The sequence below is a fragment of the Notolabrus celidotus genome, chromosome 4, assembly GCF_009762535.1.
Source record: "Notolabrus celidotus isolate fNotCel1 chromosome 4, fNotCel1.pri, whole genome shotgun sequence".
NCBI lineage: Eukaryota > Metazoa > Chordata > Actinopteri > Labriformes > Labridae > Notolabrus > Notolabrus celidotus.
In genome coordinates this window covers 34,747,875-34,765,752 of record NC_048275.1, presented here as the reverse complement: position 1 = coordinate 34,765,752, position 17,878 = coordinate 34,747,875, and the positions used below count along the sequence as shown (strand labels likewise).

At 38.9% G+C, this 17,878-nt stretch overlaps 1 protein-coding gene across 2 annotated transcripts; it reads right to left on the bottom strand.

Annotated features, from left to right (window-relative positions):
- Positions 1–688: 688 nt before the first annotated feature.
- On the bottom strand, positions 689–11,960 carry tspan14 (tetraspanin 14). 2 transcript variants are annotated; one of them, XM_034682128.1, is made up of 9 exons: positions 11,837–11,960; positions 11,370–11,450; positions 10,768–10,818; positions 9,077–9,223; positions 8,674–8,844; positions 3,567–3,692; positions 3,394–3,444; positions 3,152–3,265; positions 689–2,205 (listed from the first exon to the last, which is right to left on the bottom strand). In XM_034682128.1, the coding sequence occupies exons 2-9, from the start codon at positions 11,448–11,450 to the stop codon at positions 2,140–2,142; spliced, it is 807 nt and encodes a 268-aa protein (XP_034538019.1). In that variant the 5' UTR covers positions 11,837–11,960; the 3' UTR covers positions 689–2,139. The 2 variants fall into 2 exon arrangements, with proteins under 2 accessions (XP_034538019.1, XP_034538020.1); XM_034682129.1 differs by having other exon boundaries at positions 11,903–11,954.
- Positions 11,961–17,878: the final 5,918 nt, after the last annotated feature.

Here is a 17,878-nt window from a genome sequence, read left to right as displayed (position 1 = left end):
ACCTTGTGGGTGGAATAAAATTAGACAAAAGTGAGTAAACATTCAGGGAAATAAACTTTAAAACTACTTAATAGGATTAGATTCATAATCTGGCACCAGGTTTGATTAAGGCTCTACAAAATGTATATTTCAAACATAATCACAGATAATTTAATTGAAGGTCTCACATATTAATGTAACAATAATTTCTAAAAATGCAGATGAGGATTTAAGTTAACCTTTTTTCACACTGAACACAAAGTTATTCCTGTTTTTTGTGACTGCTCCTCTTCACCTTTGTTCTCTAAAAGTAAACCTTTAAGTTACAAAACAAATCATGTGACAAGTTTTCGAAAACTTCACATGCATGAAAAAAGAATCTCCCTGTCCTAAATCTGTTTCCCCTGATTAGGCCATTTGTCATAATTGTGTAATTGTGATTTTCAGTTTCAACATGTGAAATGTTGTCATTGCTAGTTTCAATTAATTATAGTCATTGAAGGATTCGCGAGCCATCAAATTCAGATTTTATCAACATTTTCACATCATCCCAACTCTTATGGAGTTTGTGTTTTAGTATATTTAAAATAAAAAAGTGTAACTGATCAGTGAGACTCTAGATATATAAGAGTAAATTAGAAAGCTTGCGTAACTTTCTTAGTGATCTATATCTGATATGAAGTATTCAAGCAAGATCAAAAGCTTTAAGTCAAACCAAACTTATTTTTTATTTTGTTGAATACAAGAAGAATAAAAAATTCAAAAACAAAGAATCCCTTTGGAATAAAAGTCTTCTGGTTTACACTCCCAGCGAAACACAAACACATGAAATCACAAACACATGAAATCACAAACACATGAAATCATGAACAGAAAGAAATGAAAAACTGCTGAAGTAGGAAAAGGGACAAAAAGTTTGTTTTCTTATCGGCTTTATCACCTAAACATCTTCACTCATTCCAAACATTTCATGAAATATGAATCCAGTGTCATACAGCTCAGACTCTAATCAATCACACAGGTGATCATGTGACCTGAGATGTTAAAGAAGAGTCTGCCCTTTAAATAAAACGATCAACATGAAGTCTGTTTCCTCCTGTGTGTGGTTTCTGATTCACTGTGAAGTCTCATTCAGAGATTGTAAAAACAAACTTAAAATTAAAGCTGCATGAGATCACACCTTATCAATAACAAGATCAATAAGAGTTTAAGACATGCACAGATTGGACCATCAAGAAATCAAAAAAGTATTTGAGTCAGATTTTAAAATAAACTAAAAATGTTTGGATATTATTGTCTCTTGTCACAGATCTCGATGATCAATGACACAGACGTAAACATAAAGCAGTGAGATCTCTGTAAACTTCACCTACTGTGGATGACATCACAGGCTCATCTCTCTCCCATTGGTCCAGCTGGATTAAGAACCATAAAGAGTTAGTGTCCCGGTTTAAATTTCTGAAACACACAGACGACGAAGGAAAACACTAACAACCAATCAATCAGGAAATATTTGGGTAATCAAACTCCTCTTCTTCACCGCGCTCACGTTCTGTTTTATTTCACAGTTCTTAATAAAAAATACATTTATAAAGACTTTATCAGATACATCAAGGAAAGAAGTATCAATACTCCTTATGGCCAGATAGTCACAAGAGAGGACCTGAGAGCAACCTGAAGAGAATTATGAAGTTGATGAAGATGTGTAGGCACTGAGTGGTAAACGACTGATCAGGCCAAAGGTCAAAGTTCAATAAACATTCACAGAGAGGACTGAGAGTTTGAGTTCATCTTTAAACTGCAGAAGAAGTAAAGGCAGTCTGGTGTTGAGCAGCTTCATGTCTGTGACACGACGAGACTCTCACAGAGGAAACAAAGACGACGCTCTGTAGCATCAACAGATTGTCCAGGAGGAGAGGAGAACACCACGTGCTCTCCCTCGGGACTGCTGATGCTCTAACGTCTGTTCAGTAACTACAGCGACACGGTCATCATCAGAGGACGACTGCTCTGATGACACAAACTGAGAGATGATACGGCAGAGCTGCTGAAGAGAAAGGATAAGAAGAAAAGGAAGTGAAGGCACATCTGACTCGGGAAGCTTGGTCCAGGAACGTCTGCTGGAGGCATGTTTAAGGCTCGTCCTCTGCAGGCGGTACTTCAGTAGCTGAATTTGACCTTTAAGATGTCAGAGATCAGGGTCCTGGCCAGGTAGATCCCCACCATCTGTTCACAGGTAAAGAGAAACATCAGGTGAGCTCATCGAACCTTAAAGAACTGCTGAGTGAGAAGGAACTACACTCAGGTTTGTCCTTCTCGGATTCAAGTTAATGTTACTGAGTTATTCATGAGACTGATCAATAAAACACACTCAAGTAAGAGAGGAAAACACTTCAGGTATAAGTGGCAAATGGCAAAAAAATGATCAATATTTTTTTCTACATTACTCAATTTTTATTATTTATTATATTCCACTGCTTTTAAGTCTGTTCTGCTAAATGCTAGGGATGGGCAATGGTTTTCAAATATTCTAATATTCGTTACTTTAAATATTTTCTCATTTAAAAAGTATAATTTTTCATCGTTTTTACCGGTGCCTGGTTGTAATACGGTATTCCCGCCAGACGGTGGCTACAGAGCATCTTAAAGCTGTTTGCTAACCGCATTAAGTAACAGAAGAAGAAGAATGCTAACCACATTAAATAGCAAAAGAAGAACAAAACATTAGCGACAGTTGCAGATTTTCTCCGTTTCTGAATCTCACACTACCACACACGTATTTCCAGAGACTGAGCATGGCTGCAAAATGTAAACACACACGCCACGTCACAGAAACACCGACATAAAGATCTAGACAGACACTGTCAGTGCCCGCTACTAACAGCACCTCATCCTGCTGCTGGTTAATGTGACTGCCACACAAACAGGCTGTTAATGGGACAGGTGTGTGTGTGTGTGTGTGTGGTGTGTGATTATCGAATAGTATTTTGGCTTGCAATGCCCATCCTTACTAAATGCTGCTAAAAGCTACCCATTGTACCTTTAAAGCACAGAGGGGGTCCTGTCAGGGGTCTGCGAGCCGAGCTGACACATACATCCATGCAACAACTCATTCACCTTCCTCACAGCGAGCTCAAACAGTACTCAGCCGTGTGACAGGTTATGTTCGTACCTGCAGCAGAGAGATGACGGTGAAGACGATCGCAACTGTGTAGAGATTTCCAGGTAGCCAGTCCTCTAACGCCATGATGCAGCCTTTAACGTAGATATGATCACTCCACTCGTTCTGTGCAGGGACGTCAGAAAACATGAATGAAAATATGTTCTGCTTTGTTCAAACTCAAGACCAGATTCATGTTTTATCACACACATTTATTCACATTGAAAGAACCATCTCTAGATATAAGATCTCACCGTGTTTTTGCCTCTGACATCATAGCCACATTGAGTGTTCACCACCGAGTCCTGAAACAAGAAACCTGTTAACATCCGGACTCAACAAGATCACAAGCACAGACATGAATCCATTGATCAAACAGAAACATCAACCTTTGATTTGTATCGATTATTATGAATGATTGACTCACAGCAGGGTCGGTGACGCAGCAGGAAAAAGGAACTCCACACTTCTCTCTGCTGCGATGAGTGTCATTACAGCTGAAATACACATTCAGGTCCCAGTCGTCCGGCTTCTGAGCTCCACAGCAGTGGTTCTATGAGAAGTACAAGATTTTTCAACAGTTTGATAAACAGGAGAAAGAAAGTTTTCCTGAGCAGAGCTTCATTCAGACACACGAGGTATTCTGATCAACTGGAGAACCAGGCTGAAGGGTTGAGTAAAGACTCCTGAGCTCCACAAGTCCACAGTGATTCTAATAAATATAAAGACACTTGAATAAAGCAGGAATCACAGGAGCAGGATCCTTTACCCATCAGGAGACGTTAAACTTATGATCCTAAAGGTTCAACTAAAGGTTACTGATCTCTGTGGAAGGACTTCTGGTAAGATGGATGATCATAGTCTGACTCATCCAAAGTTTAGCAATCAGCTTGTTGCTTCAGCTAACTTTGGAGCCGCCCTACATGTTGACCTGATCTGCTGTTGCTTGAGACTCAGTTTGAGCGATGGAGCTGCAGAGCTTCTCAAATACAGATTTGACTTCAGTAAGTCAGGGTTAGATACACAGATAGGCATATTAATATTGATCAATTTGATCAGGTTTCTTTTGAACATTTTTTTGAGTCTGAAGTAGGGATGTAAACAATTAATCGAGTATTGATTAATTGATTGTTAAGAATTACTCGAAACACGCATTTTTCTTTTCAATTTTCCTTCACGTGGAACAAACATCATGTGGTCTCATATTACACTCAGCTATCAGGGAGGTGTTTTAAGTTTAAAGCATGTTTCGATGTGAATCAGCTGTTAAAGATGTTGAGCACAGTGGAGACGCATCAGGTCTCCATGTGCGCTTTTCAAAGAGGATCAATACGCAACTACAGCCAACAATGACACGGACATGAAGGTTAACAACTTTAAACAGGACATTTCCCAACCTTTAGATACAAAGCCAACAGACTGGTGGGAATTGCTAGTTCGCTATGTTTGCAGACCAGCAGCATCAGAGCCGTCTGGGCTTTTCTGCAGCTGGACTGATTATGACCAGGTTGCGCTCCCAGCTGACACCTGACCACGTACGCATGCTCATTGTTCTCAATAAGAACGAGTAGACAGAAAACTGGACTCTGTGAGTCTGAAGTGCTTTCCTGTTAGTTGTCTGAGCCTTCACTTTATAAGATTATGTCCGAGGAGATTATTATTTTTATGAGCCTGATTGTTGAAAAATCAGCGTGTTAACCATGTTTTACCCGTATCCAATACCGTCAGTTAAAGCTGCTGTTGGTAGTCGTGATATAAACATCGGTCCGGAGAGAGATTTCGAATGTCAACTCTACCCATTCCCACCAGATTTCCTCTCACTCACCTCCCCCTTCCCTCTCTGCTTCCATAACCCCGCCCACAAAAGATTGTTGTGCGCATTCTATGAGGAAGTGGCTTCACAGCCAACCAGGGTGACAGAAGGTCGGGGAGTAGCTCTGATTGGTCCGTGATAACGGGAACGAGGGGAATAATAACATTGCTTGATACAAAGGCAACTTAAAACACAGAGATTTTGCCATAATCTCAAATTACTTCACTTACTGATGAGTACTGATGGGTATTATGACCTTTTCTCCAAACCCAGCAGAAAATAAAGTAACGATTTTTACCCCATTCCTACCAACAGCAGCTTTAAATGCATTTTGTTGCTGTGGAAAATATAATTCAGGGGGAAAAATGTATTTGGCATTGTTTTTGACATAGGAATAATTGTTTTATTTATTGATTAATCAATAATTGATTGTTAAAGGTGACATATCATAAAAATGGACTTTTTAATGGTTCTCTACCTGAAATATGTGTCCCTGGCATGTCTACAAACCCCCCGAGAATGAAAAAAATCCATTCTGCCCCTGTTCTGATTTCTCCACCTTTCTGTAAATATGTGTGAAACAAGCCGTTTCAGACTTCCGTGTTTTTGTTACGTAACAACAATATCCGGTCTGTCACGGAGTCAGAGCTCGGAGCTTGTTCAGCCCATAGACTGTATAAAATAATACTGAATCCCTCCCCCGTTTTTCATTACCTGCACACGTGTGGTAACAAGGAGCTTAGGAGGGAGGCATGCTAGTTGTAGGCTGTCTTAATAAACTCAAAGGTCGGTTTTACTCCCAACGTCTGCAGATTTGAAGATCTAGTGGATGATTTTTATTTGTCATGGATAAGTGCTAGCGCTAATTAGCATAGCCACATAGCTACATCTTCATAGCTGTAGCTGTGTACCAAGACACACATCGACATACTGACAAATAAAACAACAAGAAACACAGAATCTGTGACCAATCCTTCAGAGAGGTCCTGCTGCCTTTCTGGTAGAGGTCGGTTTTACTCCCCACGTCTGCAGATTTGAAGATCTAGTGGATGATTTTTATTTATCATGGATAAGTGCTAGCGCTAGTTAGCATAGCCACATAGCTACATGTTCGTAGCTGTGTACCAAGTCACACGTCGACATACTGATAAATAAAACAACAAGAAACACTAAATCTGTGACCAATCCTTCAGAAAGGTCCTGCTACAGGCACCTCTCCGTCAGGATCAGATTCTGGATCAGATTCAGAGGGTTGAAGTAACGTGATCTCTGAGCAGTCGTGTATATTCAGCCAACATGTAAACATTAGATCAACGTGCTGGACAGCCGAGGCACATCCACTTCCTGAGGGGGCGTGGTCAGAGGGAAAACAGAGTGTTCTGAGGAGGACTGAAGAAGAGGACTTTTCAGGCATGCCAAAATCTGATTTCAAAGTGTTTTTTTGAGCATAAACTTTAAAGACATGTTTTGGGGACCTCTTAGACCAATATATATTGATGAAAAAAGCGTGATATGTCACCTTTAACATTTCCAAAAATCAATCACGGAAAATACTTAAAATGTACATCCCTAGTCTGAAGCAATCTGCAAGCCATACATTAGTGGTGAAGTCTCTGTGCCTTCTGCCCCATACACACATGCTGTGCAGAGAAGCAGGAAGCGAGAGTGAAAGAGAGAAAAGGGGGTGACGATGGTCGGGTGTTAGATCCTGCCTGTAAATATGTGATTTGAGGTCTGATCTTTCCTGTTAGAGATAAATCTCCCTATGCCGTGGTTTGCAAGCTTTACAGGGTTGCTGACATTATCCCATAATGTTACCATGTTTTCATACACTACATCATTCACAGAGATCCTCCTCCAGACAGAGCTATGAGATCTGAGCTTCATTTTAGTTTATGGGGCTACCTTATGAAATTAAGAAATGATGACTCAGAGAGCTCCGACATACCATACCGTGCTGCACTACACTGACTCATGCTCTCGTTGCATTGTGCAGATCCATGAAGACGTAATCACAATGTAGTCTCACTTCACAAACAGGCTAGAAGTGTCGAGTAGAACAAGCTGCTTTAGTTTCAGGTTTCAAGTTGTTCTGCTGGAATGTGCACGCTAAATGAGAGTAATAATATTATTAATAATAATATTAATAATAATAATATTAATAATAATAATATTAATAATAATAATATTAATAATAATATTATTAATAATAATAATAATAATAATACATTTTATTTAAAGGAGTCTTCTCTTAGCACTCAAGGTAACCCTACAAGGCAGACTTTAAAAAAAGAACAATATAAAAATTAGGCTGATAAAATTGACAAGGAATGATAAAGTGTAATTATAAATAAATAATAAAATGACCAGGATGAGATGAAGTGCAGTGAAGAGGTGTAATTAGACTGAATATGAAAGTTTAAAAAGATGTGTCTTGAGACGTGATTTGAAAATGGAAAGAGAGTCAATGTAATGGATGTCTGGTGGGAGGGAGTTCCAGAGGCGGGAAGCAGAGCGGCTGAAGGCTCTGGACCCCATGGTGGTTAAGCAGGCGGGTGGTGTAGTGAGCTGAATGGAAGAAGAAGACCTGAGAGTGTGGCTGGGTGTGTTGATATGGAGAAGTTCAGAGTGGTATGGAGGAGCGAGGTTATGGAGGGCCTTAAAAGTGAGGAGCAGAATCTTGAAATTGATGTGAGTTTTGACCGGTAACCATTGTAGAGTCTCTATTTTTAGATCACATCAGCATTTCTACAACTTCAAGTTAAAGTTCTGGTGCCCTTAATGAACGCTCTTCCTGGTGGCTGGTCTGTTCAGCTGTGCAGTGTAACATTTAGGCCACAGGACAATAAAGGGTTGATTACAGAGCAACATGTCTACCAAGCTAAACAGCAGTATCTTGTTTCCTATAGCTTTGTTGAAGAAAAGAAAGATCTTCCAATGTGATCAGACCTTCATTAATGCATTGACAGGAAGGATGTACCAGACGGCTGGATGAACACAGAAACAAGATCATTTTATCTACAGGAAACAGGATCTTTCAGGTTCAAGTAAACTTAAGGTGCACAAAACAAGATACACTACCAGTCAAAGGTTTGTAAACACCTTCTCATTCAAGGGTTTGTATTTATTGTAATGATTGTAAACACTTTAGATTAATACTGAAGACATCAAAACTATGAAAGAACATATATGGAATTATTGAATGAACAAAAAAGTGTTAAACAAAGCAGAATATGTTTTATATTTTAGATTCTGTAAAGTGGCCCCCTTTTTCCTTCATGACAGCTTTGCACACTCTTGGTATTCTCTCAGTCTGCTTCATGAAGTGGTCTCCTGGAATGGTTTCTAATGAACATGAGCCTTGTCAAGAGTTCATTTGTAGAATGACTTGCCTTCTTAATGTGTTTGAGACCATCAGTTGTGTTGTTCAGAGGTAGGGTTAGTACACAATGGATAGCCCTATTTGACTACTGTTGTAATCCAGATTATGGTAAAACCAGATTATTTCATAGTTTTGATGTCTTCAGTATTAATCTACAATGTTGAAAATAATTAAAATAAATAAAAAACATTGAATGAGAAGGTGTGTCCAAACTTTTGACTGGTAGTGTACCTAAATCAACATGTAACGATTACATGTAAACAAACCTGATGCAAGAAACTTTTACCAACTAGAAATAAGATCCTGAAGGTTTCACTGAAGTTAACTGAGCAGCATTACCATCCTCTGCAGAGAGTCAATGAGGTTCTGCAGGTCGATGTCGTCTCTGTATGCTCTGATATTTGCCAGGAAGAAGTCGTTGATCCATTCTTTTAGCTGACTCTGGAAAACCACCGCCAGGATGGCAGCGGTCAGCTCCAGGACGAAAATGAAGCCGATCACTCCTGAAAACTGATGAAACACACAGACAGATGGGTAAATAGAGATACATCAAATACTTCAACACTTCATTAGATATATATTTGTGAGTTATGGAGACAGTTCTTTCTAAAGCAGAGTTTAAGTGAGAAGATGTTATTAAAGGAACAAACTCGAGGTTAAAGGTTTTCTACATTAACAAACATTAACACATCAAATAAACATATAAACAAAAAGCATCAGCTGACTGATATTCTTGACGTACAAACTTGAGCAGACAGATGTTTTCTCTCAGAGCTCCCACACAGCCAGCAAAGCCCAGGATGAAGGTGATTCCACCGACTGCCAGGACCAGCCAGACCGGGTCAAAACCATGAAGCCGGGTCACCTGGGTGAGATCCAAGAGGACTCCCTACAAAGCATAACAATCCAGTTGAGGACAGGTAAACCAACGAGGTGTCAGTCCAGTTATAATATAATAATAACTTGATTTATATAGCACCTTTAAAAACAAATGTTTAAAAAATTAATTTGACAAACAAAGCATGGTTCAATAACAAAGTAAACCTTTTGACAGACAGAGAAAACAGAATAGAACAAAGAGGTTAAAAAGAATAAACAATAATTAAACAGGATGAAGTGTTGTGACAATAGACCAATAAATCATTGTTTAAGAGGTTTTTCAAACATAAATAAATAAATGAAAATAAATAAAAAATGAATAAATAAATAAATAAATAAGTAAGTAAATAAGTAAATACATAAGTTTTAAAAATGGATAAGTAAATAAAAGCATTAAAAGGACAATAAAAGAGTTTTTCAGAATAAGAGGACGACATCACATCGAGAAAATTAGAAAAAGTGAAAAGGATAAGTTATGAACATTAAAATAATAAAGGAAAAATAAATTAAAACAATAAATAATCAAATGAAAAAATCAAATAAATTTGAAAACAATTAATAAGTTGGATAAAAACTAAAAATAGTAATAAAAATAGAAGTGAAAGCGGTTAAAAGGATGATGTCACATAAAAGCAAGTCTGTAAAAATGGGTTTTAACAAGAGACTTAAAAGATAAATGATGCCCCAATCACTGTTGTTGTCGTTCCTGTTCTCACACTGATGTTAAATGTTTGAAATGTTGAAATTTGTTTATGCCTCCTGTGGACAATCTTGAACAGGAACTCAAGGATTTTAACATAGACTGTATAAATAATGGACGTAGTATCCATGACGTCACCCATCTGTTTCTGAAGCGCTGTTTTGAGGCCAATCGTCGGCGGCAGTCATATTGCGGATGAGCGATTGTGACGTAAAGAGGCGGGCTTTGAGCCTCCTTGCCAACAGCTATAGTGTTCTCGTCTGTCAATCAAGTCAGCTGTGCCTCTCATAATAGAAAACTCATAATCTTAATATCTTTGAAATTACAGTGTTATGAAAAAATGTAACCCCTGTGCAGTGTGTGCCGATCAAGAAATGAGCTATCCAGACTACACTCATTTAGAGTGTAAAGATCGTCTTCTTTGAATTGGTGTGTATGTGGTTTCCGGTACTTCCGGAGCCAGCCTCAAGTGGATCCTCAATGAACTGCAGTTTTTAACACTTCAGCACTGGACTCATATTTTTAGATCGGAGGTTGCCGCTTGGATTTTAAAGAGATTCTTGGACACTTAGGAACTAGACATTCATACTGTTGAATAACACAGCTCACCACCCGACTATTTGTTTGTTTGTTTTCTATCCTCTCTGTCCCTTATTATGGTATATCATGTCAAACATTTTACCTCACTCATGATGACCCTGTTTGTCTTGTGTTTTCAGTATTGTTTGTTATATATTTGTTACAAAACAACAAAAAATGTTGAAGTTAGACATTCATCTCTGTGAAGTAGATTATAAACACAAACATCTGTCTCTCCTTACTACAATAAATAAAGGCAGACATTGTTGATTCACCTTTTCACTCCATGCCCAGAAACCAGCTGCAATAAAGGCGACTCCAGCCAGCTGAAACACAAAGACATCAGCCTGTTAGAGCTAATAACAGACATACATCTGTTATTGATCATATTTGAATAGACACAGAATACTGTGTAGTCAGCAGCAGCATGTATTCATCACATCACAAGTTTAAAAGTGACTCATTAACAGTGTGTCTAAGTCAAAGTGTATCACTGGTTTGAAGGCCTGCTTGGATAATAGTCTTCAGTCCAAACTTTTCTGAGTGTCTGAGTTACTGAAGTGTAAACAGGAGCAGTGAGACCCCTAAAGTTCACTGGATTGGATGTGAATGTGAGTCATAGCACTTCACAGGAACAAGGATTGTGAAAGATTGCCCTGCTCTCTCAACCACACACGATGCCACGGTATCTCTTCCTGTTAGCTCAGACAGGAAGCAGCTCTGTCTCAAGAAGCTCTACACGATAACACAGTTTGTCACTTAGATCATGGAAGCAGGTGGACTGGTGCTCAGGTGGACTGGTGCTCAGGTGGACTGGTGCTCAGGTGGACTGGTGCTCAGGTGGACTGGTGCTCAGGTGTGGAGGCAGATCACTCACCCAGAAGATGATGTTGTAGCTGAACATCAGATATTTATAACAGCAGCTGACCTCTGCGTTCTCATATCGGTAGTAGTACATCTGTCACAAAACACAGCTGTTACACTCAAAACAATGACATGAACATCAACATGAAGACTGATAGCAGCAGGCTACACTGCATTGTTTGTTAGCAGGAAACTTAGCCTACATTGATCTGTCTGAAACTCAGATTATGTATCAGTCAGACTCTTTCCTGTTATAATACAGCTTCAGTGCCTGATCGATACTAACAACTTCAATCTGATCAGTAATGTCCAGCTGCTGTGAATGTCCCGTTATAGCCGCTGATGAAGACTTCTTGAAGAGACTGCTCACAGCTAACTGGACACCACTGAGAATATAGTAAAGTAACCGTACAAAGAGTGATCATAACTGAAGAAGTTAACCTTAAAAAGACTTAAAGTGTATAAAAGAATCGGCTTTACCTCGGACCAGGTCTTAGAAACACATTTAGGTTGTTGTGAAACTTTAATGAAAGAAACGAAACACACCCTGATGCTGCTGTTTCCGCCAGAAACAAAACACTGTTCTTCTTCCTTTGTGTAATTGTAGCAGATACACCCTCTGACTGAAGCGTTACCGCCCCCTGCTGGAGAGCACATCAACTACACACAGACAACTTCACAGAGACTCTCTTTTTAGAGATCAGTTTTATCTCTTTAATCCCCCAGACCAACTTTTCAGTCACTGTTATTACATTAACTTTGTCATACCATATTTTAGTTTATAAATAACTACGACTACGGCGTCCAACGTTCTCAACGCTGCCATAGCCAGACTCCAGACAGACCACCAGAGTGCCCCCTTCCTGATCTCAGGGGACTTCAACCATGTATTTATTTTATACATAGCTTATTACTGTATTTGTATAACTTATTGTGTACAGAGCAACTGTAATAACTGAATGTCCAAGCCCTGGGATAAATATAGTATTTCTGATTCTGATTCTGATAATGTTATAATATCCTTTATGTCCTTCCTGCTGATAAGGACCTTTTTTGCAGTTGTGGAAGTAATTCTCATATTTTACCAAAGTAAAACTAGTAGTGCCACACAGAAAAGATATAAAGAATCATAAAAAAACAAATCAACAAACAAAAGTGAAATCCTGCTTCCCATCTGCTGCATATAAATGATATAGAAATTATAAATATATATATTATTAAGATAATATATATAAATATGTTCAGAAATATAAATGCTCAAACGAAAAGTAAACATACTCAACTCAACTCTCAACTAATTTGTATTTATGCAGCACCTTCCATAAATTTAAGCACTCAGCCCAAAGGGCTTCACAAAAGAACAGAGAGACAGAAAAAAACAGCAACAGGTGAAATTATACAAGGCTAAAACAAGATGGAGGAATGTGATATGAAATACTTTAAAATAAAATTAAGATAAAATCAATTCAAATAAAATCAAGCAATTAAATAAAATCAAATGCATACAAGATAAATAAAATAGAATAATTAAAAAATAATAAGATAGAATAAAAATTAAATAAATAAATAAATAAATAATGACACTAAAACAAAAACAGAACGCTTTCTGTTGGCTTGTGAGGGACACATGAGGAACATTTCAAAGGGAAGCATTGGAGGACCTCAGCATTCGTTGTGGAACAAAAAATGACAGATCAGTGATGTAAGGCTGTTAAGAGCTTCAAAAACAATAAAAAATGACTTTAAAATAAATTCTAAAAGAGACAGGTAACCAGTGCAGAGTTTTAAAAAGAGGGGTAATGTGATTGGATTTCTTTTTCTTTGTTAAAACTCTGGAAGCAGCGTTCTGAATGGGTTGCAGTTTTTTAAGAGACTTTTTTGTAAAAAGGGAGTGGTAATAATCAATACGAATGGTGATGAAAACATGAATTAACATTTCGGTGTCTTTCTGAGAAAGTTAAAAAAGAAACAGACTTTGTCAGATTTTGCCTCCTCAACATTTCAGTAGTAGGTTGGAAAATAGTTATCATACTATACAATAAGATTGTGTAAATCATAATGCAGTACAACCTTTGCTCTCAAAGGTGCTGTATTATAATAGTCTATATGTTTAAACTCTGACTCCACCCTGACTAACAAAAGCATTAATGGTTCACTTATATATTTATAGTCACAACAAAAGTCCAATATTCATTGATAACTCAATTAAAGGGTTTTACTCAGAGACAGAGGAAGCTAGAAGCATCAGAACACTTGCAGGATAATGAAAAGACATTTTGGAACTACTTAGCGTTTATGTTTTGTTTCATTTTCACTAAAATAACTTGAATATTCAAGTTCCATTTTTCTGTTTTGTTTGTTTTATTGGCTAATTTACTTTATTTCAGTGCACAGAAGTCTTTATTGAATGTCAGATTCAATTAGCTGAGGTTGTGCAGATTGTTTGGATGTGTAATACAAATAATACAAAAAAGACAACTTTACAAAACAAATAACAAATGGAAAAGTCCTCCTGGTGGGTTTGAGAGGGTAAAATGGAACGATCAGATTAGTAAATAAAGTGATAAATGGAGTGTTTGATTGATAAAATAATAAGACCAATGAGATGGATGGATGGATGGATGGATGGATGGATGGATGGATGGATGGATGGATGAATGGATGGATGGATGGATGGATGGATGGATGGATATGAAAATGAAAAAGAAAAATGAAATCATTAGTTGAAAATGAATGTCTGTACAGACAAATAGAAGTATGTGGTTGTTGCTCTGATGAATAAACAGAATCTGTCTGAATGGAGGGCTGAAGGAACAGATGAATGAAATAAAAGTTGTTTATTCAGTGTTGTTGTTTCTTTCTCAAGTTTTCTGTGATCACTCAGTGATCGCCGCCATGATGACAGCCTGCCTGCATGTTTATGACTCAGCTATCAGTGATGAGGAGCTTCTGAAGTTGTGCTGCTGCTCTTAATGAGGACACTGTGTCCTTATCAACTTCCTGTCAGACTGCTGAGGTCATGGGTCACATGGTTTGTAGGTTTTTTCCTGGTAACTGGCCTCCTTTAACAGAAACATGTGTAATCGCTTGCCTAGGCTGCGTGCATATTTTACAGTTTAGTCCGTGTTGTTGAAACAGCCGTGTGCATGTTGTAGGGACATTAACACAGAAACACCGTTACAGAAGACTCCTGTTCCAACATTCACCACCCATCTGCTCCTCCGTACCCACACCTACACCACACCGAGTGTTTCAAGATGTGAGAGCGAGTCCAACATAAACTCCTGCTGAGGTGCATGGTGAGGGGAGAGTTCTTTAGATTATCAGGCCTGAATGTCATGAAGTGATCTAGAACAGGGGGTGCCAAACTTTGTACCCCAAAACAGCAATGCCAGAGACAGTGACCCTGCCCTCCACGTGGCTAAGCATTGCTCACACACAGTTATAGGCAGATACAAAAATCTTATTAACAGACATAATAACATAATAGACTTTTTTAAAAAGTGTAGAAGTAGAATTGACTTATTCTTTAAGCTGCAGCAGTGACTCTTTAATAAGAAGGCCTCAGAAAATGTAACTTCAAATTTTAAACTTGAAGTTTTTATTATGTTATTGTGTCATACCTATAATCATATGTCCAGCTGCATTGCATGAGATTACAAGACAACATGAATTCATGCATTAGGGTCAGAGCGCACGGCACGCTCATTCATCGTCAAGAGACAGAGGAAGAAAATCAAACCAAATCAAATAAAAATGCACTCTACTTAAAGAGACGATCTTGTCTTCTTTTCCAGGATTTGAGACAAAACTAGCAAGCTTAAACACGTCAGAACTAAAGAACCATTTTAATGTTTTTGCTCGTCTGTCCACCACAGTTTTTCAGACTCTGTGAGGTCATCATAGTTTGTATGATGTTTGTATTTCCCTATAATAGATCAAATCTGCATTTCAAATCATTCAAAATTCTTATGTTTAAGAATAGCTTCTCTCTACCGCTCCATCACTGTCGATGACTCCTCAGAGGGTCCCAACCCACACTTTGGGAACCACTGATCTAGAGAAAGCAACATTTTCCTGTCTGATAGTTTGTCACATTATTTAGCAGTTTGCAGCTGCCCGATTAATCACTGGTTCATGAAAACCAGTTCACATTACTCAAATTCTGGATTCCCATTAAATTCACAATTGATTTCAAAAACACTAACCTACAAAGCTCTACACAATCAGGCTCCTGACCTTCCCACTAGGTATAAGCCTGCCCGCCCTCTCAGATCAGCCGACATGTGCTTGTTGGTTGTTGGAGAGTCTGTTTAAAGTCTAAGGGCTTTCAGGCTTTTTCAGTCCGCGCTCCTAAACTGTGGAACGACCTACCAGATGAAATTATGCAGGCTACTTCTGTATGTAATTTAAAATCACTTCTTTAAAACCTTTTTTTAAAGGCCTTCATAACTATGTATACATTGCTATGCATTCTAGTACTTTGTATAAATACTTTATTTTTTTCTGTGTTTATTTTTTTGTTTTTCTGTGAAGCACTTTGTAACTTTATTTAGAAAAGTGCTATATAAATAAAGATTATTATTATTATTCTTATTATTATTATTATTATTATTATCACCACACATAAAAACAGCCTTTAGACTGAAGACGTTTGAAGAGACGAGTTTTTAACATAGTGTGGACAAAAATCAGGAATGCTCAGTCCTTCTTCTTTACAGACTCGACTTCCATGCAGAGGAAATATCAAACAGGATGGTAGGACTGCTGACAACTCAAAAAGTTTACACTATACATTCACACATACACACACACACACACACACACACACACACACACACACACACACACACACACACACACACACACACACACACACACACACACAGCTCAGCCGTCACAAGCGTTCTGTGATTCAATATCTCTCTCAAGGACTAACATTCAGACCGGAGGAGCCGGGTATTGAACATCTCCTCGCCGTCCCGTTCGGCGTCTTTTTATGTTCCTGCAACCTTGTGCTGCTGTAACCATGGAGACGGTGACCCTATGTTCACTGTCACCATGGTGACGGAACAGACATAATTCTGGGTCAGACTGATTTTCAGCGGCGCACACACACAGATTCATGTTGTGACACCTCCGCAGACTCTGCAGACGCCGTGTGTGTGAAGGTAAAGTGGATCCCTTAAAAGCAAACAGAGCCTGGTTACCTTTGCCTCCCTCCTCCTCCTCCTTCCACCACTGATCCACAATGAGAGAAAAGGGTAAGAACACCCTGAACTGTCCCACCAAACTCAAGCGTCACCCTACCCATACCTACCTGATTAAATCACACAGGTGAGGCACCTGATGACCTTTGACCTGTAGGAGCTCTGGAGAGAGCAGCCAGTGAGACAAAGAAGACAAACAAAACAAACAAAAGACCAGTTAAAGAGCTAACTTATCTGCCTATGTTTCATGTGTTATGTGTTATGTGTTATGTGTGTGTGTGTGTGTGTGTGTGTGTGTGTGTGTGTGTGTGTGTGTGTGTGTGTGTGATGTGAGAGAGAGATCTGTTACAGTGACGCCTCACCTCCAGCATCCCGTCACGGTCTCCATGGCAACAGGGCCAGTGATATGACATATTACACAATATTTGGACGGTTTTTGTCTGAGAGTCTGTGTATGTGTGCGTGTATGTGTGTGGGTGTGTGTGTATGTGTGCTGTGGGGGTTCTTTCATGTCTCCTCGAGGACCAGGTCCAGTTATAAACCTGAGTCAGTCTGGACAGGTTGAAGGTTCTGGTGTTCAGGTGAGACTCAGGTTGAGGTCCAGGTCCAGGTCTCCCACAGACACAGGAAGACAAACAGGTGTGTGATGAGATGTGAAGCTGAATCTTTGTGACCTACATAACCGAGCTTCAGTGGGAACAAGAGTGACAGTGACTGCAAACGACCACAAGGTGGTGCTGCTCACTGCTGCACATGAGAAACCCTGCATGTTCAGACAGGTGAGATCAGGTGTGTGTGAATGTTTCAGAGCGCGTTTAAACCGTCTCACTGCAACACACGTTTTCACTGCAGAGACGAGACCAGCTCACAGATCTGAGACTACATGCCTCTGTGTTTACACTTAAATGAGACCTGATTAACAAACAGCAAGACGATCATCACCACTCTGCTTCATTCCAACAAAAGCATGTAATGTTACACTTTTTATTGATTAGACTGCTGTTGAGGGAAAGCTGATCAGAGGTCTGTTATGTTAGAGTTAAAGGAACCTGTAATCCTCAATAATCAGACTGAATCCTACAAGAAGAGGATCATAATGAGTGGATCAACTCGTCTGTTATAAGCTTGTAACATGACTAAATATCAAAGACATGTAAATCTGAATCTGTCAGATAGTTCCTCCACAGATGTCTGAGCTCAAACCCTGATGTGAGAGCTGAGTGTTTGTCATGGTGTCTCTCTGTGAGGTGACTGTAAACATACTCTACATGTGGAGGGAGTCTGGATCAGAGACAAAGTCATGAGTAGGGCT